The following is a 26,176-nucleotide window of genomic DNA, read 5'->3' on the forward strand; positions in this document are numbered from 1 at the left end:
GTTGATGGAGCTTGCGCCACGAATCACAGGGGAGCAGCCTCAATTCACCGCTGGGACCGGCTAATCACCGGCTTCAGGGAGCTGCGTCATTTCTCCGGGGGCAGGACAGGCAGGCAACCCCACCAAAAGCTGCAGCGCGCCGATAAGACAAAGCCCAAGACCCCAGGCGTCCCAGGACAGGTGACGGACTGCGGACGACCATGCGCCGCGACCCGCGAAGGAGCTATTGCTGTCTGGAATGCAAAACGCATGCGCCATTCCGCCAACATAACCCAACCTCGAAAAGCACCTCTCACACAAAGCTGTTCCCAGCGTCTGTACCAAAATCGATGGAAAGTCATAGGCAGCTACTCACATAGATGTAACCCCCAACACGGCAAACCCAAGCTCTCCCCGCCTCCCCCACCAAAAACCGCCCATCATGGCCGACTGGCGCTCCGAATACCTAGCCTCCATCAGGGAGCAAGAGAAGAACAACCCTGTAAACCTCGAAATCGTACAACTCTGTAAGACCTCCCCTCCAGCTCCTCTGCTCAGATCCCCAAGACCAGCAAACTAAACCACCACTCCCTCCTCCATCAGGCTCCCAGCTTTCCGACCACGTAGCAGCCCTCGAAGCCGAGAACCAAGTCCTCAAATCCCAAACCGCGCCCGGAAAGAAGAACAAAGTCACCACCTCCGAGAAATCAAACAACATCCTACCCACCCCGACAACAGAAACGACAAACTCCCCCCCCTCCTCCTCCTCCGACCCGACCATCGCGCAGCTCCAGCTCCAACTCGCCGAAGCCCTCCGCTCAAACGGCACCCTCAAAGACCGCGCAAAGCAAGCCGAAGACGAAGCCCAGACCCTACGAACAAAACACAAAGACGACGCGAAGAAAGTCCGCAGCCTGACGGCGGAGAATACCGTCCTGACGACGAAACTACGAGATCGGGAACACGAGCTGCGGGAGAAGCGTAAGCTGGTCGAGGTATACACATCATAAGAGAGGCTTGACAAAAGGTGCCCAAGACACAGAGGGGAGAATGCTGACTCGCGCGTGTGTCCGCAGAACGTACAAGACGAGATGATCGCGATGAACCTGCAAGTGACCATGGCCGAGAAGGAACGGGACAGGGTTAAGACGGAGAATAAGGAGCTCGTCGATCGGTGGATGAAGAGGATGGCCCAGGAGGCCGATGCTATGAACCTCGCAAACGAGCGCTGATTATGCGGTCTATTTCGTGTATAACCTCCCTCAACCCACACACGCCATGCTCCTCTCTCTCTCTTTGTCTCTCGCTGGCTGTCTGCCCGGCTGACATGCTCTATGGGGAGTTGTAAGAATTTCTACAGGTAAATGAACTCAACGCTATTTCCTCTCCTATGCCAGTATTCCTTTCTTTCCTTTTTTCTTTCTTTTTCACCCATCATTCTTTGTTTTCCATGCTCAATGTACAACACACATTGCAGCCATGCTCTCTAGCGAGTGCTGCATGCATCATCAGCACAAGTCCCGTAGGACATCATGCAGTGTAACGACAGACGCAGATGCTGAAGGGACGAATAGCCGCCTACTTCCTTGTCGATATGCAATAGTTACCGCCAGCGTTGGTCCAGCTGACATAGTTACCACCAGGGTCACCTTCAGGATAGGTCAGGTGCTCGACCTCCAAGATGTTGCTCGCAATGTCGTTGGCGTTGCGCGTCCCCTGGTCGTTGACGAACGACTTGAGCGACACAATCTTGCAGCCTGACTTGAGATCGAGGAACATGTTGACCAGCTCGGCGTTGAGCTGCGGTGTGAAGGCTTGGTTGTTGACGAGGACGACGTCGGCACGCTTCATGGCTTCGTGGATGCGGGTGCACTTTGTAAAGTCGCCTCGCTCGAGGTTGACTCGGCCGGGCAGCAGGCCCCACATCTTGCACCGGGCACCAAACTCCTTCTCTTGCGCTTCCGCAAAGTCGCACGGGTTCTCCATCATTTCGCAGCCCCAGCTCTCACAGCCGATCTCGAGCGCGGCCTGGAACACGACGTTGCCTACGCCGGAGCCGAGATCGACAAAGACTTGGTCTGACGTCATCCGGGTTTTTTCCTGTAAGATATCGGAGATGAGCCGATACGCTAGCTCGCCATAGACATTGTCGGTGCCGTTTTTGTACTGTTTCAACTTTTCCACGTCTGGTGATACTGTGCGGTCGTACACCTGGGTGAGGATGAACTCGACCAAACCCCTGGGCAAGCCGTGTATCTTGTCCAAATTCTTGCGTATTGTGCCGTCCGCCGCAAGAGTGCGAATTCTCTTATTCGCGTCGTTGAGTGCCGACACGAAACCGTGGAAGTCGTTTGTGTTTGATGCTTTCCTGAGCCGCCGTAGAAACCCGTTTTGCTGCTCTGTGAACTCTTCGGCCTGCTCTTCGGTGAGGTATACGTTGGCGACAAAACCGACCACCGTCTTGATATCCTCGATTGCGTTGATGATGCCCTTGTCGTTAATGAGTTCGTACCTAGGGAGAGGGTTAGCGATGCCGTACCACAGTCGCAGACTAGATATAGAAACCTACTCTTCCGCACCGTAATTGCTCGGATATTGCAGTCGCACTCTGACGTTGTCATCTGCAGTCGCACCGAGCGAGCGCGTGGCCTTGGGACACTTCTTGAGGTTGGAAATTTGCGCGGCGTGGATCAGCCGGCTGAGGGGCTTCGCATTGTCCTTGAATGCGCTCGACCGGGTCAACACGCGCTGGGTATCTACAAATTGCCCATCTTGCGTGCGCTGCCGCTTGCTAGGCTCATGCTTGAGGAACTCTTCGTAGTTGTCGTCGCCGTCAGAGTCGTTATCGAATTTGGGCTGCGACGGCCCCGCGCTGCCGACCTTGCGCTTGCGCTCGCCGCCGCCGCTGCGCTTCTCGTCCGAGGAAGAGGAAGGGTATGGCGAGGCGCTCTGCTTGCGTGAGAGGAGGGACTTGGCGTTTGGCTTTGGCGATGCGCGCGGGGAGGCTTTGGCGGAGGATGTGGAGGATGTCGCGTGGGCGAGCTTCGGGCGCGGCTTCGGGGCGGCGACTTGGACTTTTTCGACGCGGATTGCTGCCGGCTTGGTGTTGAACTTATTCTTCCCGCCGAGGATCGGCATGGTGGGCGACTGGCGACGACCGTAAGAGGTCGGGTTGAGGTGGTGGGAGGATGAGGAAGAGGTAAGGCGCTGCGCGCGTGACTCGTCAATCGTTGAGGTTCTCTATAGCTTCGGTGGGCTTCCGCGGGTCAGGGCGGGGCGGGTGTCCGTGGGCATGAATGAACGGGATTTATTGATAGAAAATCAATATGGGTATAGCGAATGGTGGAAGAATGAGTGTGTCGTCAGCAAGACTTTTCGCTTCGTGACATGCGTTGTCTCAGTTGCACGACGGAAAGACGTGGTCGTCGGAGGGAGGGGTGGAGGGTCGGGAGAACGGAGGGAGAAGAAGTGAGGTTTGGGGTGAGACGAGACGGGACACGAGGCGATTTTTCGGAAGAGGACGTGGGAATGGGGCCGGGACGTGACTGGGAAAAAAATGGAGTGGGCCTTTCCTGCCTGCCTGACCCAGGACCCCGAAAGTTGAAATTCCCCGGCCCAAGAGGGGCGGAATGAACGGGCAGGAAACAACTTCAGCATCCGGGCAGCCCACCGAGGATTATGATGACTAAGGTAGGTGCCTTCAGGTAGGGTGAAGTACCAGTTTACTGGGAAGTGCCCAGATGGCAAGTCAAGTGAGGTGTGCGCAGGCAACCCAGAGTCAGGCCAGCACGTGAGGCCGGTAGGTGCAGGCGAACTACTGTAGATTGTTCAACTCGGTGTTCCCATACCCAGTTGATGAAGCACCCTTTCTCTCTGTGCAGACGTAAGGTGCACTTTATCTCAGGCTTGGGCGGCACAGCGCATCCAGCTCGCCTCGATGCAGCCTCGAAGCATGTCGTCGCAAGAGGGAACGAGAGGTGCAGCCAAACTCCCCAGAATGCGCAGGTGCTCCATTTCGCCCTGCACCTTCCTCCGCGCCGAACAGCTGGTTACGTTTGGTAGGTACGTAGAACCCCACTTTCAAGAACCCACTGCGGATGCCGCGCCAGCCGACCTCGACTTGCAGGACCAATCCAACTGGACGAGTGTGATTGGTTGCTTGTCGGGGGAACACTTCCCGGCCGCTACGCGGTACTGTACTTCCCCAAAGCCCCCGAAGCTTCCAATGTTTCCAGCAGGTCACAGCGTGGCTGTCATCCAGTGTCACATTTTCTCCAGGTTCTTTGCTGTCGTCTTCCGCTTTGGGAAAGCCGTTGGTGCATCGCCAAAGTCTCACGTTTAAGCTTGTCTCAAAGTGACATCCATCAAGCAAGGAGTATGCGTGAGCATCATTGACGTCATCAGTCATTGAGCATTGAGCCACCCGCCTTCGTTCATCACTACCGGTACCTTGCTCAGGCATGGCAATGTGTGCGACATTGCTACCACAGATACGTATGTCTGTTTGCCGGTATGAATAAAGAAGTACAATGCATGATGGACTACAGAAACAATACTTAGAAACTGCTGCACGAGTCCTGATCGCTGTTTGAAAGAGAACAATAGTACACTGCTATGCCAGAAACAGATCCGAGTGCCTTCCCTCTTCATCAGCCTTCATGGTCGCGTTTTCAAAAGAATGAGGGAATGTAGCGCAAGCCAGGTATGTGTACAAGAGGATTACTAGAAACTTATAAATGTGAACAGTGAAACGAATGAAGATACATGAGAGACCTATGGTCCTCAGAGAGAAAGTATGTGACGCAACTATTCACATCAACAGGAAACAATACAGACAACCCGTCAGACGCCATCAAACATGGGCTATTCAACCTCCATCAACTTCCAATGCCAAACGACATACCGCGGATGAAAGTGAGGAAACTCCACAGCCTCCCCCCACGTATGCTCCGTCTCGAACTTTACCTCGCGATGCTCCTCGCACCGGAAAGCAGCATCAAAAACGCCCACATCCGACGGGTCCTGCGGGTGATTCGGGAGAGACGTATCGTCTGCGTGCATCAACTCCACGACGACGCTCGTCCGCGCCATCAACCTCTCAAACACATCCTTGACGTGCGAAAAGGCAAAGTGCGTCGTCGGTTTGCCCCAGAGGACCCTGAACCAGAGTGAGTGCCGCCCGTGGTGTCCCGCCGCGTGCTGAACGATGTCGTAGAGCTCTCCCATTCGCACACCGGTGCATGGTGCTTGTTCTGATCCTGCCGCATTGGAGGGAGATGCTGAGGGGGGCACCGGCTGCTGGATCAGGGAACCCGCGACCTTTTGCTCTTCCAGCGCGAGACTGCAGACGTCGAAGCGCATGTATCCCAACGACGACGGCGGCGGCTGCGAGACGAGCATGCGGCGCCAACTTGCGCCGCGGCGCGTGAACCGCCTCCTAGCTTCGTCTTGATATCGTGCTGCTTCTTCGTCGAGCTCGGCCGGCTTGACCTGGCTCCAGCCGCCCCAGTATTCTTGGACCGTCTGGATCGGTTCCGGGATTTTGGACCAGGGGAGCTCGTAGAAGGAGTTGGCCCGGCGCTGGCACGAGTACGTCGGTCCAAAGTCGAAGAAGCATTTGTCAAATTTCTCTGCTAGGAGGGGGTTGATTAAGCGGTCACCGGTCGTGTGGGATGGCATGGCGCCTTGCTCCGGTATGCTCGGGAACACACCGTCCTCGAGGCCGTGAATCACAGCCCGTGAGATATCCATAGGGACTGGCTTGAAGAACAACGCCTGCTGGACGGCTGGTGATCCATCCATGAAGGCCTTCCATGTCCTGCTCACCCGCGACGCTGAGACCAGCAGCGTCCTCATGTCGACTTGCACTAATATGGACTCCAGGAGCTCTGGGATGGCGAGGACCGTCTCCACGGCGCGGAGGGACGGTTGCTTTTCTGACATGGTGGCTTCCCTTTCTTCTTTTCTCTTTCTTCACAAAAACTCGGGATGAACTGGTGAAGAAATGCACGCTAGACGAGTATGAAGAAGATGAGGAGAACACCCGCGCTTGGCTAACTTGCCGGCTCGCGCGGGGTTGTCGCTCTCGAGCCTCCCCTCGTCGCCGCGGGTAAGAAGAACCGTGTAAATCGATTGGAGATGATGACTAAGCCTTATCGACTACATATGATGATGCATGTGATGCTGCGTTGGAGTACGTTAGTCTTGGGACTAACCCATCTCACCAAGCTAGCGTACCACTCAGACGGAAATATTCTTTGTTGTTCTTGAGGCAATCTCGATTCATGAACATTAGGCGAGTCAAGATAAGCCTGCGCGCAAAAGGGCCATGTTATCCGTTTGACACATCTAAATAAGTACCGAAAAATACGAAATCACAATACCTCGGACTTGTCTTTCACCACAAAAGTCGGAAGCTTGATGACCAGGACGGATTGAAATGGCGACGAACATGGTTGAATGCCACATCTCGCCGTGGGGGTTACATCATGGCTACAAAACATAGTATGAGGATGCATAATGTCTTCAAGGAGGAGGCATTTCTGTGGCAGGTAATTCCATATTCCATTGATGACTGAGTTGAACTTCCTCCTCCTTTAAGACTACCAGAGATGATACAGTACTCGACTTTTTACATAACTTTGCCAGCTTCCATCCCAGATCACAGCCTTGCTAGGCCCTTCGATTCCTAACAGGTGCTCCACTACTCCTACCTGGGTCGCTGTATTGCGAGTGACTTTGAGTGAAACCTCGCCCCTCCAGCCTCGAGCCCCAAGATTCACGTTTCTATCGTCAAATTGAAAGGCGAAAAACGCTGTGAATATCGTAGGAGTACTTAAATGTGCGTTTCTTCTTATTCTTCCCCCGGACCTATGAGCGAATTCTGAGGCTGCCTAGATTATTTAAGACAGTGCTGTCGACTATTTAGCTGTGCCCGACAAGTTATTAAGCCATGCAATCCTTGAATCATCCTCTTTGCTCCACATTCCCCCGCACCCATGGCTCACATCTGCATTCTGTCATGCCAGTTGAACACCAGACTGATTTGTATTCATCATCCCAAAAGGGCTCAGCTGTTGACGCCGCGGAAAGGGGTGCTGGATGAGATTACTGAGAAAAAGTCGTACTTTTCCAAGCGTTCTTGGTCCCAAAACACGTATGCCCGCTCCCTGAGGCCTTCCAATCCGATTTCCATCACATGATGAGGCGCGATACAGTCTAGCGCCTTTCGAGGTCCTTCCTCACCGTCGATATCCGATAAGTTCAGCTCTTGCCATGATGCATCCAGCTTGGTGTTATGCCGAGCCTCGCTCTTATGAACATGATGCAGCAGCCGGAGTTCCAGGTACAAATAAGATAGGAACGTACGTGGTTCGCTGTGTAGGAGATCACTCTTCTCAACGTATGACTTCTTTTCGAGACTTCGAAGGTATACCAAGCCTCTGCAAAGCTATTCAAGCATCAGTAGAGCATAAGAAACAAGGGGTAACCAAAGCAAGGTGCGTAGACTCTCACCCATTGACCTGATTGACAGTCAGCTTTGGAACAAGCAATGTATATAATTCAGGCTTGCCTGTGTTGATGTACCGATGCTCGACAACGTCGTTGGCTAAAGCTCTTGCTGCAGCTGCCACGAATCGATCGCTCAGATACTCCATCGCTGCACCTAGCTGCTCGACCTCCCAGAGTGCAAGATCAGCCAGCATGCATGCCTCAAGGTTCAATCGGCCTCTGTTCTTGAACTGAACTCCTGACTCTAATGACACATCCCCTTGAGTCATATGGACATTCCTAGCTTCGTCAGAACCGTACATGGTGAAGAGGCCATGACAAAGCTCCACTCGATAAAAGCACCGGCAGAAGCGGAGCCACTCTTTCTGGGATAGATCCAGGTGACTCGGCATCGACTTCGTGGACGTCGTGTCGTTCAATGTGTCCGATACGGCGGTCCAGGCTTTTTCGGCAAAATGGGATGCGAATTCGGCAATGAGCTCGTGGGCTGCTTCCATAGCCAACAGGTGAGGAAGCGAGAATGTCTGGAAACATCTTGTCGATGCAACAGCGCCTCCAAACGTGGAGCTGAAGACCAACGTATCTGCATCCTCAGGTGTCAAGTTGAGGGCATTGAACGTAAGTGCAAATTTACGAGCTCGCGGTGCATAGATCAATGCGACTGCATATGGTAGCAGCTGCGTGGGTATCTGTTTCCGAACGATTTGCTGGGCGAGACGAGGCCGTTGGGTGTATGCATTGTAGAACAACCGACAAGACAGCAGAGGAGCTTTAAGGTCCTGTATCTTGTCGAGCTGGCTAAGAATTTCCGCGACAATCTCGCATGGTAAGTTGGTAATCTTCATGATATACGCAGCGTGGTTCCGAATGTCAACTTATGCCGTATGATTGCTGGTACGAGACCGTTGACGAGGGCGAAAACCACTAGGCGTGTGAGGGAGTGGCAAAGCTTGAAGGTTTGCCTCACGCGGCGAAGGCCAGAAGGGCGTGAGAAAGTTCGATCTTTTCGTTGGGAAGGAGTAAAAGGAGTGATTGGCCAAGGGGTGAAAGTCGCCAAGCGGCAGGATAGGTAACATCTTGAGGTACCTTACCTACCTAGATAAGGTACCTACCTTAAGTAGCTAAGTAAGGAAGGCGAGAGGTACAATTCGTAGTTGTCAGGGAAGCTAGCTAGGTACCTTAGCTAGGTACCTTACCTAAGGTATCTCTCTTCTCAAATTGTCTTAGGTAGGTGCGTGAAGGTTCAGCTCTTATGAGGAAGGAACTGAGAGGGAACCTACTAAGAAGGTGAAGTTGGAGCGGACACTGTCACACACCCAAAACTCTGAATACCTTAGGAGGACCGGAAGCGGCTGATCGACCCTGATTACTCATGCTCTTTTCCAGGCCCGCGATGCATTCCGTAAATCTGGTAGTCCCGCAGCCTGACATTGAAGAAGGCCTTCATTCCAAGTCGCCCTCATCAGAATGGAAGGCCCACTCGTAAGCTGTCACCGGAAGTCAGAACCAGAAAGTGGCAACCGTTGAATGCTGGACAAAAACTTGAGAACCCTCAATCACTCACGAAGCAGAGTCGGAAAACTTGGTTGACAGTACAAAGAAGTAAGAACAGATTCAAAACGAGCCGCGAGAAGAAGATATCAACTCACGATAGAAAACTCTAGGAACCCGCACACGCGCAGGAGTCCTTCACAGAACTCGTTTTTGTTCATCACACTCGACTACCAACTGAGGCGCCATTGAGATTTCCCCTGTCTCGGGCCTGTCTCGGGGCTGCTAGTCTTCTGAAGGAGAACTGTCAGACGTACCTTAATGAAAGAGAGAATGTTGTTGACTCCAGGGGAGTAGACGGTGGAGCCGAGACCCGCACCCGCACCCGCACCCGCCCCGGCTCCGGGTCTCCGCGGGTATGCGGACCGACCCCAGAAAGTGGACCCAACGGCGCATCGGGTGAGGCGCTCTGCAGGTTACGTGATCCACATCACAGTCGTGTTACTTTCCCATTCCTCCCGAGGCTCCATTTCTTTTTTCTCGCTTCGGATCGCTGGCAACTTCCCCTGAGCTTTAAATGAAGGATCGGACGAACGACTGAAGAAAAGTAGTGCGGAATTGTGACGTGCTGACGCTTCCAAACCCAACTTGAGATCTTCTCTAAAGACCTGCAACGATTTCAAGCTCCGCAATTGGTTGTTACCACTCTGGGTAATCGATAGTTTTTTAGCACGAGGGAAATCTCAGTCGCGTCAAAATCACGCGCTTTTCTTACTCCGCCAGCAGAGCCAACGTAGCTTCCAGCAGTAGGATCGACAATCCGCGAGGAAAGGTGTCGCCGAAATGAGTCACAAGCATCAGACCCTCCGCTTCGCGAGCGACGCAACGGCGGGCGATGGTATCTGGGGCTATCCAACAAGCAAGGCAAAGTGAGCAAGGCTCCAAGATACCGAGTCGTCGTGATCACATGCTGACGTAGCACGTCTTTTCAGCTTCTGCGAAGAAGACTACATCTTTACGCGCTACATCGCAGAGTTCATCAATTGTTTATCTAATGCCACGTACAGTAAGCGACAGCCCTGCCACATCCATCCCTGTGCTCATCATGCTGAACCCTCCAACAGTCTACCTCGCCCTGAAGTACCCCAGGGCCAACTCCAAGGCCGCGGTGCCATGGTACCGAACCCTCGACATCCAATCCATCGGCCTCCTCGCTGTCGGTATCTTCTCTGGCGTTTTCCACGGCACCATGCACCAGGAGACGCAGCTCCTCGATGACCTCTCTATGCTGGTCCTCGCCGGCTCGCTCGTACAGCCCCTGTACGCCTTCCGCCAGTCGCGCGCCGTGGGGGCCGCGATCACCACCATCCTCTGGCTCGGCATCGCCACCATGGCCGTCATCTACGTCCGCTCGGGAGACATCGCCATCCACGTCGCGACCTTTACCGGGCTGTTGACATTTGTCTGGCCGCGCACGCTGTTCATCGTCTACTGGACTGGTCGTTACTCGAAAGAGCAGCAGAAGAGACTGATGAAACAGTTCTGGAAGGCTTGTATCATTTTGATCGTGGGGTTCACGTTGTGGCATATCGACTTGGAGTACTGCGCTGAGCTGAGAGCCGCAAGGAAGAGCCTTGGATTGCCTGCCGCGTGGCTGCTGGAACTACATGGATGGTGGCACATCTTCACCGCTCTGGGCGCGAGCTGGTACATGAGGTTGATTCGGGAGCTGACCTCAGTCGAACAGGCTGAGACCGGGAAGAAGGCGCAGTAAATACTAGCGTGGCGAACTTCCTGCATCACTTCCTTCGACCCCAGCACCAATCCTCCATCATGCAATGCGGCTTGTTACGCCCGTGGGTGGAAGCATCCCCCAATCAGCCTGGAAAGGTGTCAATATTGATAGACATCATACAGAACTTAGCGTGTAGAGGGCAGCGTTTGAAAGTCAGGACATCAGTCTATTGGAATCAAACAAAAGATAATTCTTCTCAACCCAGAGCATGACTGCTAAAGGATCTAAAACATCTAGCTCTTGCATTCCTCCCTGAAAACACACTGGAAGCCATCCGCTGCGCAACAAAAGTTGGGTGGTTTGCACACTCCCTTGTTTCCTTGTGCGTCATCGCAAGCGACTTTTGAGGAGCAACATGTCAGCACAGCAACGGTCCGTCCAAGTCCATGGTAACGCAAGGTGTGGCTTCAACTTACACGTGAGGGAGAGAAGTCCCGCTAGAATGACAAGTGCGCTTTGTTTGAACTGCATTGTGGCTGATGGAGAAAATGGTGTAAAGACTTGCTATAGTAGAGAGTTTAGTTATTTGACACTGGTGGTTGTACTTCCAAAATCAAGTCCCAGATGAATGAGTCCATGCTTTTATACTGTCACAAAGGCCAGCAATTCGAAATTTGCAGGACCAAGCCGAGTTTACCGAAGTTATCGTCTTGTCGGTATCGCCGGCGTACGCGTATAAGGACGAAGCCAAAGTCCCACACAATGCGACTCGCCTAGATGAAAGCTCGCCAGGACGGTGGAGCTGAGTTTCAAGGCACAAGCGAGTATGAACTGCAAACTAATCGATAGCATGTTCTTCCTATTCATAAGAACCGCCAGACTCCGCGTTTCAGCCCCCAGTAAGGCTGATGTACCAAGTGGCTGGGTTCGATCAGCTGAGTCCCGTGAGCGCGCAGGTTTTCATGCAGCAGTGTCAGAAAGGCCGGGGTCCCTGACTCTTTGCACCAAAGCATTAGACATTGACAGCCGCCCCCGATAGTAACAATACAGTAAAGTCGTGCTGTCAATGAGGTTGATGACATCACTGCATAACGTGGTCATGCTCCTGGTTAAGCTCTAAACACAAAATGGTGGGAAAACTCACGGATATTCGATTGAGCATATCTAATCGAAAGTCAGGTATGGACCGTTGACCCATCGTAGGTCCACGGTCAGCAATAAGGTTTGGCTTCGCGTGCGGTAAAAGTGCTGTCGCAGCTGACAAAGACGGCGAGATAAGTTTCAGATATCTCCGCGTATAGGGCTGATCCAGAACCATATGGCTTCTCGAACGGTAGTGGTAAACTCTATTCTATTCTTGGACTTGCCCAAGATCCTGGGAACACACCAGATACTAGGATGAGCTCTATACTAGTTACATGACAACTGAGAGAGACCTGCAATGCCGACAGACCTGTTACCCTCATAGGACTCGTTGTGGAGTCAAGGAAACCGATCGATGTGACGCGGAGTATTCTTTTCTGCACTGTATATTGCGTACTTTGAGTATCACTCGGTGGGTAATGTTACATGTCAACACGATCGATGCAATCTATGCAAGGATCATACCGTCTTTTGCAGATACCTATGCCTACATTATTCACCATGATGTCGACCCTGCACCATGCATTCTGCTCGCAGCGTCTGTATGTATTGTCGCCGAAAGCGTTTTGTCTACCGGTCTATGGATGGCCTTTGTCTCGAGCTCCAGTGTTTCTCGTGAGAGACCTATCTATTTAACCCCGAAACCCCAATTGTCAAAAAATGTCCCCTAGCCTTAGGGTTGAAAGAAGTCTTGTAGCCATGAAATGTTTCGCTATCGCCTCAGCAACTACGATCCTCGTCGTGGCTAATTTGCCTTCGTTCAGGTGTCACGGGTGCCCCAGGCCTCGGTGCTCAGAGTGAGCCAAGCGTAGACGTCGAGAATGGGATGAGCGTTGTCCAGGAGGAAGCAGGCCCACATCTGGCGAGAAGTGAAGGGGAAGCGACGCGCAAAGGCGTTGTAGGTGCGGAACCAGCCCCAGATGTAGTAGCCCGCAACGAAGTAGCTGTCAGAGACAAGGTCAGTCATAGTCTATCAGAATAGGTCAGAGGGAGAAGAACCTACGCAATGGGAGACTTCTTGGCAAGGCACATCAAGAAGGCGATGATATGAACCCAGGCGATGACAGGGCGAAGAAGACGCTCAATGATCTTGCGAGCCATGTAGGGGTGCTTCCTATTTGATTGTTAGCTTTTTGAAGCCTCATCTCGAAGAGAGCATGGGAAGGAAGTCAAGGTAGCGTCAACTTACTGCTTGATCTTGCGGATGCCAGGCTGGTAGATCACAGTCGTGAGGAAGGACTGGATGGCGTTGCGCTGCCAGCGGATCATCTGGTACAGCAGACCGGAGTCACGCATAACGAGGGTGGTAATCTCAGCCTGGGGGGCATTCTGAACAGCAATGTCCCAGCCCTCGGTCTGGAGCCAGCGAGTGAGGAAGACATCGTCGCCAGTGTTCATTAGCTGACCATTCCATCTATCATTGGTGATGGCCTCCATGAAGCGAGGGTCCTGGGCAATATCGGTGCGGACCATCATGGTGCGACCGACCATGCACCAGCAGCCGCCATCAGCAGCGGAGCGAACGGCCTGGATATTGTTCTGGTTGTCGAGAGAGCGGAGGGAGGCAACCTCCCAGGGAGTGATGACAGCCGGGTTGCGGCGGTCAGAGCTGATGAGAGCGCTGTGAAAGTCAGCACAACGCCGCGAGAAGAATTAACTCTTTCAAAGGAAAGAACAGAGGGAAAGACAAGAGTTTCACATAATTACCTCTGCTTGCCAGTGACACCGCCAACCTTGGGGTCCTCAAAACCAGCCAAGAGGTAGGGCAGCGTCTCCAGAGTGCCCCAGAAGGCATCATCGTCGACGAGGGCAAGAATCTTGCCCTGGGCCTCCTTGATGCCAACGACCATCTGATAACGCTTGCTGGCGTACTCGGCAGTCATAACGCTGATGCGATCATCGCCCTCAATGATGACGGGCTTGACCAAGTCATGGACGCGCTGGAGGTCACGGTCAATGGTGACAATAATGATCTCCTTGGGCTTGTTGGCAAGCCACAGACGAAGGCAGTCGGTGAACGTGTCGGGAGTATTGATAGTAGCGACGATGATGCTGACATCAGTGGTCTTGAAGCTGGGCTCCTGGGGAAGGGGAATGGGCTTGGCCTTCTGCATGAGCTTCTTGGTCAGAACCTCATCGTAGGCATACCAGGCCCTGTGGAAAAACAAGTCAGCCTGTCATTCTAATTTTCAATGTGAACGAGAGAGAAAGGAAAGACTTACCACCACCAAGAATGTATTCAGACATTCCGAGTATCTTGGTTGCGTGTTGCTTGGTGTGTGAAAGGGTTTGTGTGATTAAAGAAGAAATAGCGCAGGTAGGAGTTCCTTTGTCGCGAAGGACTGGGTTGATTGTTTGTGAGAGGAAGAGAGTTCCTGAGAGGGAAGTGAGAGGAAGGATTTTATCGAGGGAAGAAGGCCGTCAAAAGGAAGGCGCGCGTGAATATTCACTGGATTGACAGATGAATAAGATGAGTGGGTGGTGATCCACTTCAAAGAGGCTGAAGGTGAAGTTTGAGGGTGAAGTTCAGATTGTTGTCCCAATTTTGGAAGGTGCCAGCCTTCACCTTTGGAAGGAGCGAGACGGTAGGCCAGATCAAAGGCAGTCTGACTGTTTCTTCTGGTGAAAAGAGCTTCGAGGGCTCGAAGTCCCTAGGTGACTGCTGTTGTTTGGTGTGGATTGCCTGATCGATTATGTAGGGAATGGCAAGTCGAGTGTTATTGAAGTATGTGACACTTGTATGATGAGATTGTGATTTTGAGATCGACTGAGTACTCAACACAACATTCTACTAATGGTACCTTGGGTATTTTATCATGACAAATCGTTGTGTCTGAGAGACCAGTAAACACAGACAAGGCAAACGAGATGAACAAGACCAAACATCATTTCCTTTGCTGCTCAATTTCATCATAATGAACTTCAAGTCTTGCAAAGCAATTTTTTTCAACCTACAGAGCTGATTGGCAATGTCAAGTCCTTTGGGACTGACGCGACATAGAGCCTTGTTGATGATGAATGGAATACTTATTCATACGCTCAAAGCTGTTTCGTTGTATTTCCAGTACACAGACCAATATCCACCCGCAACCTGTAAACATGAAAGCCATTTTTTTGGTAGGCTATGTCCTCAATTATGCCTTCCTCAAGCGACCCCCATGCGAAAGGCCTGAGCCACAAGCGCCGCTTGCTCATCTCTCACCAACTCCCTCTGACGACGACGAACCCTCCTCCACTTCCATACGACAGCGGCTACAATAGGGATGAGAAAGACACCAAAGACCTTGAGTCCATTCTCATTCATGTGGCGGCGACTCTCATGAAGCTCAGCCTCCTGCAGACCAAAAACGCCGCTCACCCATTTGCAAACGGTCTTGTCTCTCAGCTGCTGCGGAATGGCGAACATCTCGAACTCTTCCGCAGGATACACTGGGAGAAGTATCTGCATGAGCTGAATGAGGACTAGAAGTTCGGTGAAGGCGATGATGGCAACCTCGTCGGGCATGGGGATGACGGCGTCCGAGATATTAGCGCTGAGGCCGTAGAGGGTGATTACGAGATCGAGGGCGAGGAGACCAACGGCCAAGCACTCCCAGGTTCTTATAGTGTGATTGATAGGCCGCATGAGCTTGATCATGGCGGTTTCGCATTGCTCTAAGGTGCAGATGCCGTACCACGCGTCCCGAAGCGCGCTGCGGAGGAGGGTTTCTGTCATCTTCTCGCACCGTGAATTCTCTAGAGAGAGTCTATGTTCCGGGAATTGTGGCCGAATGGCGAGTGCTTTGTTTTTGCTTCAGTCGCTTTTAGGCTTTGCTGAGATGTGTTTCAAATCTTCGCCTTTTTGCAGGCTGATGGGGCTGTGGGAACCTGAGGATCGTAGCCGATGAGCACAGGAATTGAGAGAGAGAGGGGAAATCAAACTCACACTCAGAGGCTGCAACTGGCCGTGGTTGCTGGGGTGAGTGTCGAGGGTGGAGCCGTACACATAAGTCCAAAGGTGCAGTATGTCCCCTTCACTTCAACTGAGCAAGGCGCCAGGGAGGTGCCCGTGTATGGTTCCAATATCGTGTGGATAATACGCGCTCTCAGGTTTTCACGTGATGCGTAGCTGAGGATGGCATCGGTAGTCCAGTAACATGGCGAAGCCTGAGCCTGGACAACATCTGGAATAAACAAAGGACGCGGACGCGTAGTTTTAGATGCATACCGGATTGAAATAGAGATAGGGGCTTCCCCCCTCAGTTGTTACCAAGGCCTTTGCTTCCTTGACGTTCTGAGTGGTTATCGGGTTGTCAAACCACATGCTTCCGTCTTCGAATGGTACAGGTAGAACGGCGACGACCGATCTTGCGAAATGTCAGGAAAGTGATGGTGTGGACAGCGAAGCTGCAGTCAGTCATCATAAAATTCGTCCGTAGGGGATCCGGGAAGCCGAGCTGCTGCGTGAAAGCAACAATGAGGTTCTGGATGAAAGACACGCCTTGAGCCTGTTAGAGTATTGGAATACCCATAGCGATGACGACGGTTCGACGGAGGTTAATTCCTCTGAAGCAGTCTTTGAACGAGCTCGCTTCATACAGTTCTCTTTGCTCCTCACTTGAGCTTTGAGAAGTTGCACTTCTTGTGGGATGGTTTATGGGCGGATTGAGAGTCTCTTGAGCACTCTCTCTGCCTCTCCGTATTTCCCGCGGTAGATGAGGTACCGATGAAGCCTTGGAAGGAACGGGAACATAGTTGCGTATCTAATGGGGACGAATAGCTGGCACATGATTACGATCCTGTTCAGTAGCATGTAAGCGGCTCCTTGTACCCATAGCTGCCCGGAATCCTTACAGATACTGCCATTGATCATTCCGACAGGGAAGTTGCAACTCGGCCGATGTTCTGCTCGTCTGTGCGGGGCAGAATCTCTCTACGGAGATCCCTCCGGCGTTTTGGACGGGATAAGCTTATTGCGACGATCTCGAGAGATGACAGGGGTAGCCAGCTTGCCTGTATCATCTTTTAAAAGGGGCAAAGAGTGGCCCTCGCTTCCTTCTTCGCAAAAGATCCTCCATGGGAGCCGAGTGACCAACGCACGATCATGCAGATACGAGCCGAGCAAAATTACGCAGCCGAGGAGCCAGGGTGGTATTCAGGGTTGGGGACGAAAAGATCTTGTTTCCAGCCCGCACGTCACGTTGTCAGTTACTCGATAAACTTGTGTCGGCATGAAGAGATTTGTAAATAGTATATGCTCATTGACTAATTAGAGCCACAATGAAGAATAATGTACTGTCGAAAAGGAAAACACGCTATGTTCAGAGAGCACCATCCACCACTGACAAACTTCACGCTTAGCAGATGTTGCGAGCGCCGTTGCCGGAAAGGTTCCACTTGATGTTCGTGCCGCAAGGAGACTCGCGGACGGTGGTGCCGTCGACCTTGGCGGTGATGCTGATGTCGCGGGTGATGGGGAACTCGGAGCGGGCAGAGAGACGGACCTCACCGCCGCCGTTGACGGTACCGCCCTTGATGGTGACGCCGTAGCAGTTCTCAATGAGGATGGCGTTGTTGCCGTTGTTCGCGAGATCGATGCTGCCAATCTCGGCGCCGCCAGACTGAGAGACGCAGAAGATGCCACGACCACCGCCGCGGGAGACGACCTTTGTGACGTAGACGTTCGTGGTGTAGGCGCCGCTGGCAAGCTGGCCATTGTTGTTGGCGAAGCGGAGGGTTCCGTAACCGGTGCCGGCACCAACATTGTTGCCATCGACGAGACCGACCTTTGCGTTAGTCGTCTTTTGGAGCAGCAGTCCCGACTCGCCGCAATTCTTGGCAATGACTTGGTCAATGGTCAGGCCGTCAATGTTCCAGGTCTCGACGGCGTGGCTGCCGGCGCCGTTGACAGTGATGACTCCCATCTTGACGTTGGTGTTGGCGGCTTGGTCGCGGTCGAAGCGGATGCCGATGCCGCCGCTGAGGTTCATGTTGATAGCGCCGAGGGTGAGGTCCTTCGTACCGTAGAAGCGGAGACCAAAGTACGGGTTTCCGGTCATGGAGAGGTAGGGGATCTTAACGCCCGAGGCGTTGGTGACCTCGATGGCGCCGCGGCCGGATCGGAGGGCGACATTGATGGTTCCGCAGCCCTCGAAGGTCTTCCCGCTCTGAATGGCGATGGTGTTGGCACCAATGGAGCCGGAGGCGATGACGGAGACGCGTTGGCCGCTGCTGATGGAGTCGACGGCGGCCTGGATGGCAGCACGGTAGTCGGAGCCGGAGTAGACCTGGCTGGAGCCCTTGGTGGCCACGAAAGAACTTCCAGATCCAGTGACCTTTGCGTCGGGCGTGCCGGAACCGCACTGGGCGGCAGCCGAGGAGGCGAGCGCCAGCACTGCCGTGAGGAAGGATGACTTGACCATGATTGCGGGCTAGATACACGGGTATCAATAGAGAGGAAGAAGAAGTAGAGTGTAAGGTACCTCAAGGCCCTCTTCTTTAGAGAACTTCGGCACGGCGACACGTTTATATCTGATGGCCCCCAACGACTCAACCAGGTGGATACTGCGATGCTCCAGATGCGCGCCACTCCGGTAGATACTCATATGGGGCAAGCACGTTCGTTGGAGGACGAAATTGGCCCGGCCCCTAGACCGGGAATGCATCCTCCGCATTCATTTACCACGAGCTTGGAGGCGGCTCGGCATGGCTACGGAGTGGCTACGGTTGAGCCGGGGGTGAGCGCCGGTTGGACAGAAATTGGGAAATAGGGTCGCCAGTTCGGTTAAGAGCTACACGAATGGCACCCTAAAGAAGCAAAATGGAAGAGCGAATGGCTTGCTCTGAGAAAACAGACCTTCCCGATTCATGCTTTTGAAACTTCCGTCCCTTGGCTCACACGTTGGACCTTGGCACGACGCTGTCTTCGCTTGGCGTCACCTGTGAGATGATCGACAGAGCTGCTCTAAGAACCTCTTAAGACCACAATTGATGGAAGTTGAATGGGAGGAGTTAATATTCCGCTTGAGCTAATCACAACGTTATTGCTGATTGACTGGCTTTCAGTATTTTGGTATTAATCTCCAGTTCGTAATTTTATATGCTCAGAGTATTCACTTGGCGACGCCTAAAGTCAAGTCTTGATGCATAGCACTATATTCAACGAAATGTCAAGCCTTGGCAGTACAGCGTACATGCTGGCGCAAGGGGGAGCGTCTCATATTGACAATCCTTTTTACTTCGGGCCACAGCCGCTTCCTGGTGTGAGCTTGACTGTCTCACGAACGCTAGGTCCCTCAGTTGATCCACTGAGTGAATAACGTCATCTGAAGCTGTTTCTTGGGTGCTCTTGGAGATGAGACTGGTAGAGTGCGGTTATAACACCTACAGTTATTGGGCAGCGAAAACGGGAATTTCGAGACGGGTTCTTCGGCTCGCACTTAGATGCCCCGGTAGGAAGCAATTAAACATTGGCCAGTGGCATGGTCTTCTGGGCAGATTGGTAGGCTTTATTTAGTGGGCTCATGCACGATCCTCTCCCCCCCGCCTTTTTGACTGATTACTTCGCGCCTCTGCCGACACTCTGCAGATTCTCGTAGAATTTCCGTTCAGCTCCTGTAACTCGCAGAGCCAAGCGTGGCTTTCATAGAGCGATGCTTGACAGCCACGGTATATGCTCAAACGCTTCTGTTCCTTTTTAGGGGGAAGACAAGTGTGGGGAGAGCTGGTCCTGACAAGAAAAGGTCGAATTAGTCCGTCTTGGCGCGCTACAACCCCTCAGCCGGCAGATACGAGCTCGATTCGTGACCGGTGCAGGGGGCTTTGGGTGAATACTTTAGTGGCTGCTCATGCTGTCGCCTAGTGCCAAGCAACGTTGAGATTGGGTTCAAGGCGAAGAACCAAGTCTAGCCGGAACCTACTCTAGTGAGAATTACAGGCGATCCTTTACGATCTTCCTGGGCCATCAGGTGACCATGATGACTCGGCATTCGGCCAAAACGGGGCCGATCTAGGACCCGAGGGAAAGAAAGAGGCTCTTAATCCTCAAAGGGCTGGCTGCTGTGAGAACTCTGTTCCCACGAGAGCAAGGAGAGCAAGGATCAGATCGTAGGTATTACGAGTTATAGCACGCAGCAATAGGCATACGGAGTATAATAAAAGTAGCTTAACTATTAAAATAGAAATAAATAAAAAGAAAAGGTTTATATATACGATATTTAAAATAGATACGTAATTTAGTACGTAACGGGTACTTCGTAAGGTATAATTACTATTTTTATTACGTAATATACCCCCTAATTATTATTATTAGGGAGCTATTATATTTAAAATAGAATTTCTAAATATTTTTATAAAAGCTTAATTTAGTTAAATATAAATAAAGGAAAAATAAGCATAAGGGATACGCGTTTTTTAAACTATGTTTATTATAAATATATCCTTTTATTTAAAGTAAATAGAATCCTAACTTAAAATAGTACGTATTATATTACTTTTAGTATATAAATTACTAAGAGGGAGGCTACTTAGCCGCTTTATATATATTTAAATTTTCGTAGTATTACTTAGTTATTATTTTTCTTTTTCTTTTTAGCCTCTTATAATTATTATAAGTATTTTTATTTATTACGCGCGCGTACTTATATTATTAAATTATTTACTAATTTTATTTTAAATATAAATATTTAATATATTTAAAAATAATAATAAGTTTTATATAATTTTTATAATACTTTTTATATACGTATTATGCGGTTTATTAAGAATTTAAATAGGTAATAATATTAACGAGCCCCTTTAAATTATCTCTCCCCTTTATAACCTCTTACTTACTTATTAAAGCCCGGCTACTAAGCTCTTTTTTTTTAGTTAAAAAGATATTAAGACTACTTATTAAAATATTAAGGACTTTATTAAGTTCAAAGCTCTTTTTAATAGCTATAATAAAGGTAATAATAAAATAAATAATAATAATAAGAGCTTTAACGGGCTTTTACTTATTCTCCCCTTAGAGTTTAAAAATAAAAATAAGACTAGTTTAGATAATAAACTTTTTAAAAAGGGTATATTATATACTTATTATTTTAGGAATTTATATTTAATATTATTCTAAGGTTTAAAAAACGTAAAGCTAGCTCTTTTTAAAAAGGTAATAAAAAGTAAAAAAGAATGCTAAGAGGTAAAAGTACTCCCTATAATAAGTATAGTTCTTTTTACTATTCTAGGCCTATTTAATATATACTTAGTCCTTAAAAAGCTTAAGGGAGAGGCTCTTAAAGAATAGGAAATCTAGTACTTACCTTATTTTAAAGTAGCCCTTTAGTATACTAACCTTAAGGATAGTAATTATTATTTTATAAAAAATAGTAGCCGGTATACGTATTATTTTAATAACTATTTAGCTAAGGGGTATATTAATATATTAGTTATTTTATAGCTAATAGCCTGGGCCCTTACCGAGACTATTATAAGTAGTACTCTCTTTTTTATAAATATATTATCTTTTTTTATTATTAAAAAGCGTATTTCTAATTATAGTTTTAGTAAAATATTACTAAGCTTTATAATATTATTTATTAAATATAGAATAATTAGAGGTTATATAAGAACTATATCGGCTTTTATATAGAGGACTTTTTTAACCCGCGCCCCCGGTTCTTTTTTATATTTATTATAGTTATTTATAACTAACTTCTTATTATATTACCCGTTTTTATATTTTAAGTTATTAACTTAACAGTTATTCTAGCTCTTATACCCTTTATTACCCCTATTATTCTTAGTTTTATAAATTTTAAAATATATAAAATACGTTTTTTAATACGCGTACTAATCCTTTTTTTTAATAACGCTATATTCTTAATAATCGCGTACTTCGTAAACTAAGAATTTAAATAATAAGCGCAAGCCCGGGTTTTATTTTTATATATATATACCCTACGGGATAAGGTTATTTTAAGAGTTTAGGCCTTCGGGCTATAAAAGGTTTTTATTTTATTTATTTTAAGCTTCTAAGCTATACTCTAAGTTCCGTCTATTATCTACTTTTAAATATTAAGTTTTTTTAAGCGTAGCTTAAATTAATTATTTTTAACTATTTTAGTTATTTATAATAGCTTCTTACGTATTATAAAAGTTAAAAAGTATACGGAAATATTCGAACTTAGTTTATAAAAAGTTTTTAATAAGTCTATTTACTAATATATTTTTTATTAATATATAAGTAACCTCGAAGCTACTTCTAGCGTATTCTTATCTTAGCTATATATTTTATATATTAATATAGCGAAGTTAAGTAATTATTCTTTTTCTTTCCCCTATAACGAGTCGTATTATTTACTAATTATCGTAGTTAACTAACTATATTTCTTCTAAGTTAAGGGTAATATCCTTAAAAAGGCGTTTTAGAACTATAGTCTTTTTTATAGTTTCTTTAAAATAAAGAAGCTTAGCTTCGGTAGTTAATATTGTAACCGTTACTTAGTGTATTAATTTTTATTAAATTAGGTTATTAAAAAAGAATATTATATATCCCTAAGATAATTATTATATTACCTTGTTATTTACGAAGTTAGTATCTCTAACTAAAAGTAATAATTACGTATTTAGTATATTACCATAATAAAATATAAAATATCTCGTTATATAAAAATATTAGATATAGTAGTTAATTATTTTAATATAAGTTATACTTAGGTTAGTTAGGAACTATAATAATTATAAGTAAGTAAAAGCGACGTCTAGTTTAATTATAATAGTTATATAAAGTATACTCCTAACCTTTTTTTAATAGCTCTTTATTTCCTCTTTTATTACCTACCCCTCGTTTAGTTTAAACTCTTTTTAAAAAAGAGGGGTAACTAAATATAGTAAATTTATAAGGTCGAAGCGCTTAGTAACTCGCTTAATATATACGTCGTAAATAAGGTAAACCTTACGAGTAGTACGGTTTCGTAAAATCCGCACTCTAAAAAAGTAATTAATCGGTCTATTTTCCTTAAGGTTAATATATTTTTTTATACTATTAACGATTTCCTAAGCCGCTTTTTAGTCGTTTTAATAGTATAAAATAATAAAATCGTTAACGTAGAATACTAATATTACTTTCCTATTTACGGTTTAGTAAATATAAATCTCCTTATAGCTATATATTATATTTATATTATAAAGTATAGAAGTAAAAGTTTAGAACTAGAGAATTAGTAAGTTTTAGAGGCTATATAGAGCGTATTAGAGCTTATTTATTTTATTAATAACTTTATATCTTTTTAAGAGTTTAATAATTACTAACTTCTCGCTCTTAAGAAGTGCGTTAAGGAATACGTTAATAGTATTATACTAATCTATTTTAAAATCAAATTAAGTAGCTATTATTATTATAAGCCTAAAGGCCTTTATAATAAGCGTCGAAGCGTACGTATTTTATAAAAAGTTAAGTAGTTATATATCCCCCCTTATATATATACGTATTTTTATTTCGCTAATCTTATTATTAATATCGTATTTATAAATATATACTTACTTTAATAAAAATAAGATCCCTTATTTAGGATTATAGTCGACCTCTTTTTATATACTAATATCCTTTAGCTTTTTTATTTTTACGTTTATAATATTTTTAAATAGTTTTTATAATTATAATAAGAGATATTTAATATTACTAAACTTCTTTAATAAGCTCTAAAAATTAACTTTAATAAGTCGTAGTTTTTAAACTTTTTTAGAGCGCTCTAAATAGGTTTTATAAACTACTCCTTTTACTACTTAATAAAGTATTATATATCTTATATTACTTTTTTCTATAGCTTTTTACTAATTAAGTATAAAAATAAAAAAAAAGTAGTCCTAGAGACGGTTATAGTAATTACCGTTTTTTATATTTAAATATAAGAGCGTTATAAAAATACTACTATTAAAGTATTATAGAGGTCTATGGGCCTAGTTTAAACGTTTAGGACTTAATAAAGCTTTACTTAGTACTTAATAAAGTAGTTCTTATAAGCTCTATTTTTATATAATAGTAGAAGTTTATTATAAGGGTTCCTTATTAACGTTAACTTTAGTATTAAGAATTACTTTTTTATAATTAGTACCTCGTTTATTACGTATTTTAGCGTTTTACTAAGAGCTATTAAGAATTAAAAGCTCGAGAATTTTTATAATATATATAAACGCTTATAAGAAGGACTATAGATTATATAGAGCTATTTATAACCTAGTTATTATATCCCCTTTTTTATTTCTATTTCCGAGCTTATATAAGGGGGTTATCTTAGGGGTTAGTAGTAATAATAAGACTATATTAGCCTTTTTAACCTTATTAACCGTACCCTAGAGTACGTTTATCGGTTACTTAGCGTCCTAAATAGTTAAAAATTTAATAATAATACTATCCTTAATTATAAAATTATCTTAAGTATTAATATTTCCGAAGTTTAGATCTACTTCCCCGAGTACTTAAACTAGCTTATTATTAGTATTAAAAAGTTCTTATATCTCATAGATTATTAAATTTACTTATTTACTTATAATAGCTTACTCTTTATATACGGGATTATAAAAAACTTCTTTATTAAACTTAATATTCTTTATAATAAATACCTATTTAAGTACGGGTACTTAGACCCTATATAAGTTATACGTTTTTAATATATATTTAACTAAGTATTTTATATACCCGCGGGGAAGTATTTTAAACTCTTTTTAATATATACCCCTCTTATAATCTTTATAAAAAGGGTATGCTTAATAGCTATATATATAGAAACTACTAAGATACGGGGTAACTAGTTTAGAATCCCGTACTTAGTAACCCGTCTATTATTAGCGTTAATATTACTTTTACTAGTTAATTTTTATTATAATAGGCGAATCTCCTTTATTAACCTCCCGTAGGGTAATATTATAAATAAAAATTATTACTAGTACTATTTCGTTTTATAAATTCGTAAGGAGGTTCGTAAAAAAGCATATTTTACGAGTTTTAGTAATTACGAATTAACTTACTTTTTTAGCGTTATTTATAGGTTTTTTTATATATAAAAGTAGAAGTTTTATTCCGATTTTTAGCTTATTATACTACGTCTTATATATATATCTAATATTTATAGTTAAGAGGGCGGTCTTATTATTATTTTTAAAAAAGCAGATTAGAGTCCCTTTTTAATAACGAATCGCTACCTCGAGGCTCTATAGTACGAAAAGCATTTCCTCTTCTATTTTAGTCCTTAAAAAGAACTCCCTAAGCTACTTATTATATTTATTAAAAGCTATAAGTATATATTATTATTTATTTAGAAATAGTTCGAAGTAAAAGAGATCTTAGTATATACGGTACTATAGCTATAAAGCTCTTTTTAAAAATAGTTCTTTTAAAACTACTATTTTAGCTTTAGATAATATATATATTTTATATTTAACTTATAATAAAGGTTTAATACGTATACTTTAAGTCTTATATAGTAATTAATAAAGAGTATTAAGTCTAAAATAACTTATTCTAAAATATTAAAAAAGCGCGTTATTAGACCTCTTATAGGTACGTTAATATAAGTAACGGAATTTTCTATAGCTAATTAGTAATATAATACTAGCTAGGTTTTATAAAATATACTTAAAGTTTATAGAAAAAGGATAGGATTAAAAGAGCTTATATTTAAAAAAAACTAGATTATTTTTTTTAAATAAGCTACTTTTTAATAGTGCTCTTATAAAGCGTTCCTTATTATAAAATATAATTTAAACCGTAGTACTAGAGTACGTTTCTATTTAATAAAGTCTTTAAGACTATATTAATATAGAATCCCTTAATATAAGCGACGTTTTAGAGCTTTAGATTATAAGTTCCCTTTTTTTTAAGTCCGTTTAAAACGCCCTTTATAATATAAGTACTACGTATAGTAATAAGTAGTATAGTAGTTCTTAATTTAATATAATTATTATTACCTAATAATACGTAATTCTTAGGTTTAAGTAAGCTCTTATTATTAACTAAATATATTATTTTATAGTTATTTATTATCGTACTTTAAAAAAAGAGGTAAGCGCTATTTATAAAAATATTAAAAATTACGTTTATTTCTAAGTTTTAACTTTTTATAAATATAGTAACTACGTAGTCCTCGTCCTAGTTTATTAATAAGCTCGCTATAAGTTAATTAGAGGATCTTTTTAAAAACCTAGGTTTTTTAGGGGTACTATTATTCCTTAACTAACTAGCTTTTTTAAGCTTATTATAAAGTAATTTCTACTTACTTAATTTAATAATAGTAAGGACTTTTTTTATATAGCTCCTTAATATTCGTATTAGTAACTTACTAACGTTTTAGCTTATAAGTA

General features: G+C 45.7%; 9 protein-coding genes across 9 annotated transcripts; 2 read left to right on the forward strand and 7 right to left on the reverse strand.

The window, feature by feature from the left end:
* Nucleotides 1-421: 421 nt before the first annotated feature.
* On the forward strand, nt 422-1,211 carry CABS01_08973 (autophagy protein 16; the record flags this gene model as incomplete). The annotated part of the gene is made up of 3 exons (XM_060542331.1): nt 422-506; nt 583-974; nt 1,056-1,211. 3 exons carry the CDS (start codon nt 422-424, stop codon nt 1,209-1,211), a joined length of 633 nt encoding a protein of 210 aa, XP_060400612.1.
* A 346-nt stretch (nt 1,212-1,557) lies between these two features.
* On the reverse strand, nt 1,558-3,117 carry CABS01_08974 (histone methylation protein DOT1; the record flags this gene model as incomplete). The annotated part of the gene is made up of 2 exons (XM_060542332.1): nt 1,558-2,491; nt 2,549-3,117. The coding sequence occupies 2 exons, from the start codon at nt 3,115-3,117 to the stop codon at nt 1,558-1,560; spliced, it is 1,503 nt and encodes a 500-aa protein (XP_060400613.1).
* Nucleotides 3,118-4,842: 1,725 nt separating this feature from the next.
* On the reverse strand, nt 4,843-5,922 carry CABS01_08975 (F-box domain-containing protein; the record flags this gene model as incomplete). Its single annotated transcript, XM_060542333.1, has 1 exon — nt 4,843-5,922. The coding sequence occupies one exon, from the start codon at nt 5,920-5,922 to the stop codon at nt 4,843-4,845; it is 1,080 nt and encodes a 359-aa protein (XP_060400614.1).
* Nucleotides 5,923-7,048: 1,126 nt separating this feature from the next.
* On the reverse strand, nt 7,049-8,336 carry CABS01_08976 (uncharacterized protein; the record flags this gene model as incomplete). The annotated part of the gene is made up of 2 exons (XM_060542334.1): nt 7,049-7,421; nt 7,567-8,336. 2 exons carry the CDS (start codon nt 8,334-8,336, stop codon nt 7,049-7,051), a joined length of 1,143 nt encoding a protein of 380 aa, XP_060400615.1.
* Nucleotides 8,337-9,825: 1,489 nt separating this feature from the next.
* Nucleotides 9,826-10,756, forward strand: CABS01_08977 (alkaline phytoceramidase; the record flags this gene model as incomplete). The annotated part of the gene is made up of 3 exons (XM_060542335.1): nt 9,826-9,911; nt 9,975-10,048; nt 10,107-10,756. The coding sequence occupies 3 exons, from the start codon at nt 9,826-9,828 to the stop codon at nt 10,754-10,756; spliced, it is 810 nt and encodes a 269-aa protein (XP_060400616.1).
* Nucleotides 10,757-11,010: 254 nt separating this feature from the next.
* Nucleotides 11,011-11,248, reverse strand: CABS01_08978 (uncharacterized protein; the record flags this gene model as incomplete). The annotated part of the gene is made up of 2 exons (XM_060542336.1): nt 11,011-11,117; nt 11,194-11,248. The coding sequence occupies 2 exons, from the start codon at nt 11,246-11,248 to the stop codon at nt 11,011-11,013; spliced, it is 162 nt and encodes a 53-aa protein (XP_060400617.1).
* A 1,372-nt stretch (nt 11,249-12,620) lies between these two features.
* CABS01_08979 (glycosyltransferase family 2) lies at nt 12,621-14,107 on the reverse strand (the record flags this gene model as incomplete). The annotated part of the gene is made up of 5 exons (XM_060542337.1): nt 12,621-12,804; nt 12,864-12,974; nt 13,050-13,481; nt 13,568-14,014; nt 14,079-14,107. 5 exons carry the CDS (start codon nt 14,105-14,107, stop codon nt 12,621-12,623), a joined length of 1,203 nt encoding a protein of 400 aa, XP_060400618.1.
* An 898-nt stretch (nt 14,108-15,005) lies between these two features.
* On the reverse strand, nt 15,006-15,575 carry CABS01_08980 (uncharacterized protein; the record flags this gene model as incomplete). The annotated part of the gene is made up of 1 exon (XM_060542338.1): nt 15,006-15,575. One exon carries the CDS (start codon nt 15,573-15,575, stop codon nt 15,006-15,008), a length of 570 nt encoding a protein of 189 aa, XP_060400619.1.
* Nucleotides 15,576-17,196: 1,621 nt separating this feature from the next.
* Nucleotides 17,197-18,261, reverse strand: CABS01_08981 (parallel beta-helix repeat protein; the record flags this gene model as incomplete). Its single annotated transcript, XM_060542339.1, has 1 exon — nt 17,197-18,261. One exon carries the CDS (start codon nt 18,259-18,261, stop codon nt 17,197-17,199), a length of 1,065 nt encoding a protein of 354 aa, XP_060400620.1.
* Between the last annotated feature and the right edge of the window lie 7,915 nt (nt 18,262-26,176).

This window comes from Colletotrichum abscissum (assembly GCF_030869225.1).
Source record: "Colletotrichum abscissum strain IMI 504890 chromosome Unknown Scaffold_21.1, whole genome shotgun sequence".
Lineage (NCBI taxonomy): Eukaryota > Fungi > Ascomycota > Sordariomycetes > Glomerellales > Glomerellaceae > Colletotrichum > Colletotrichum abscissum.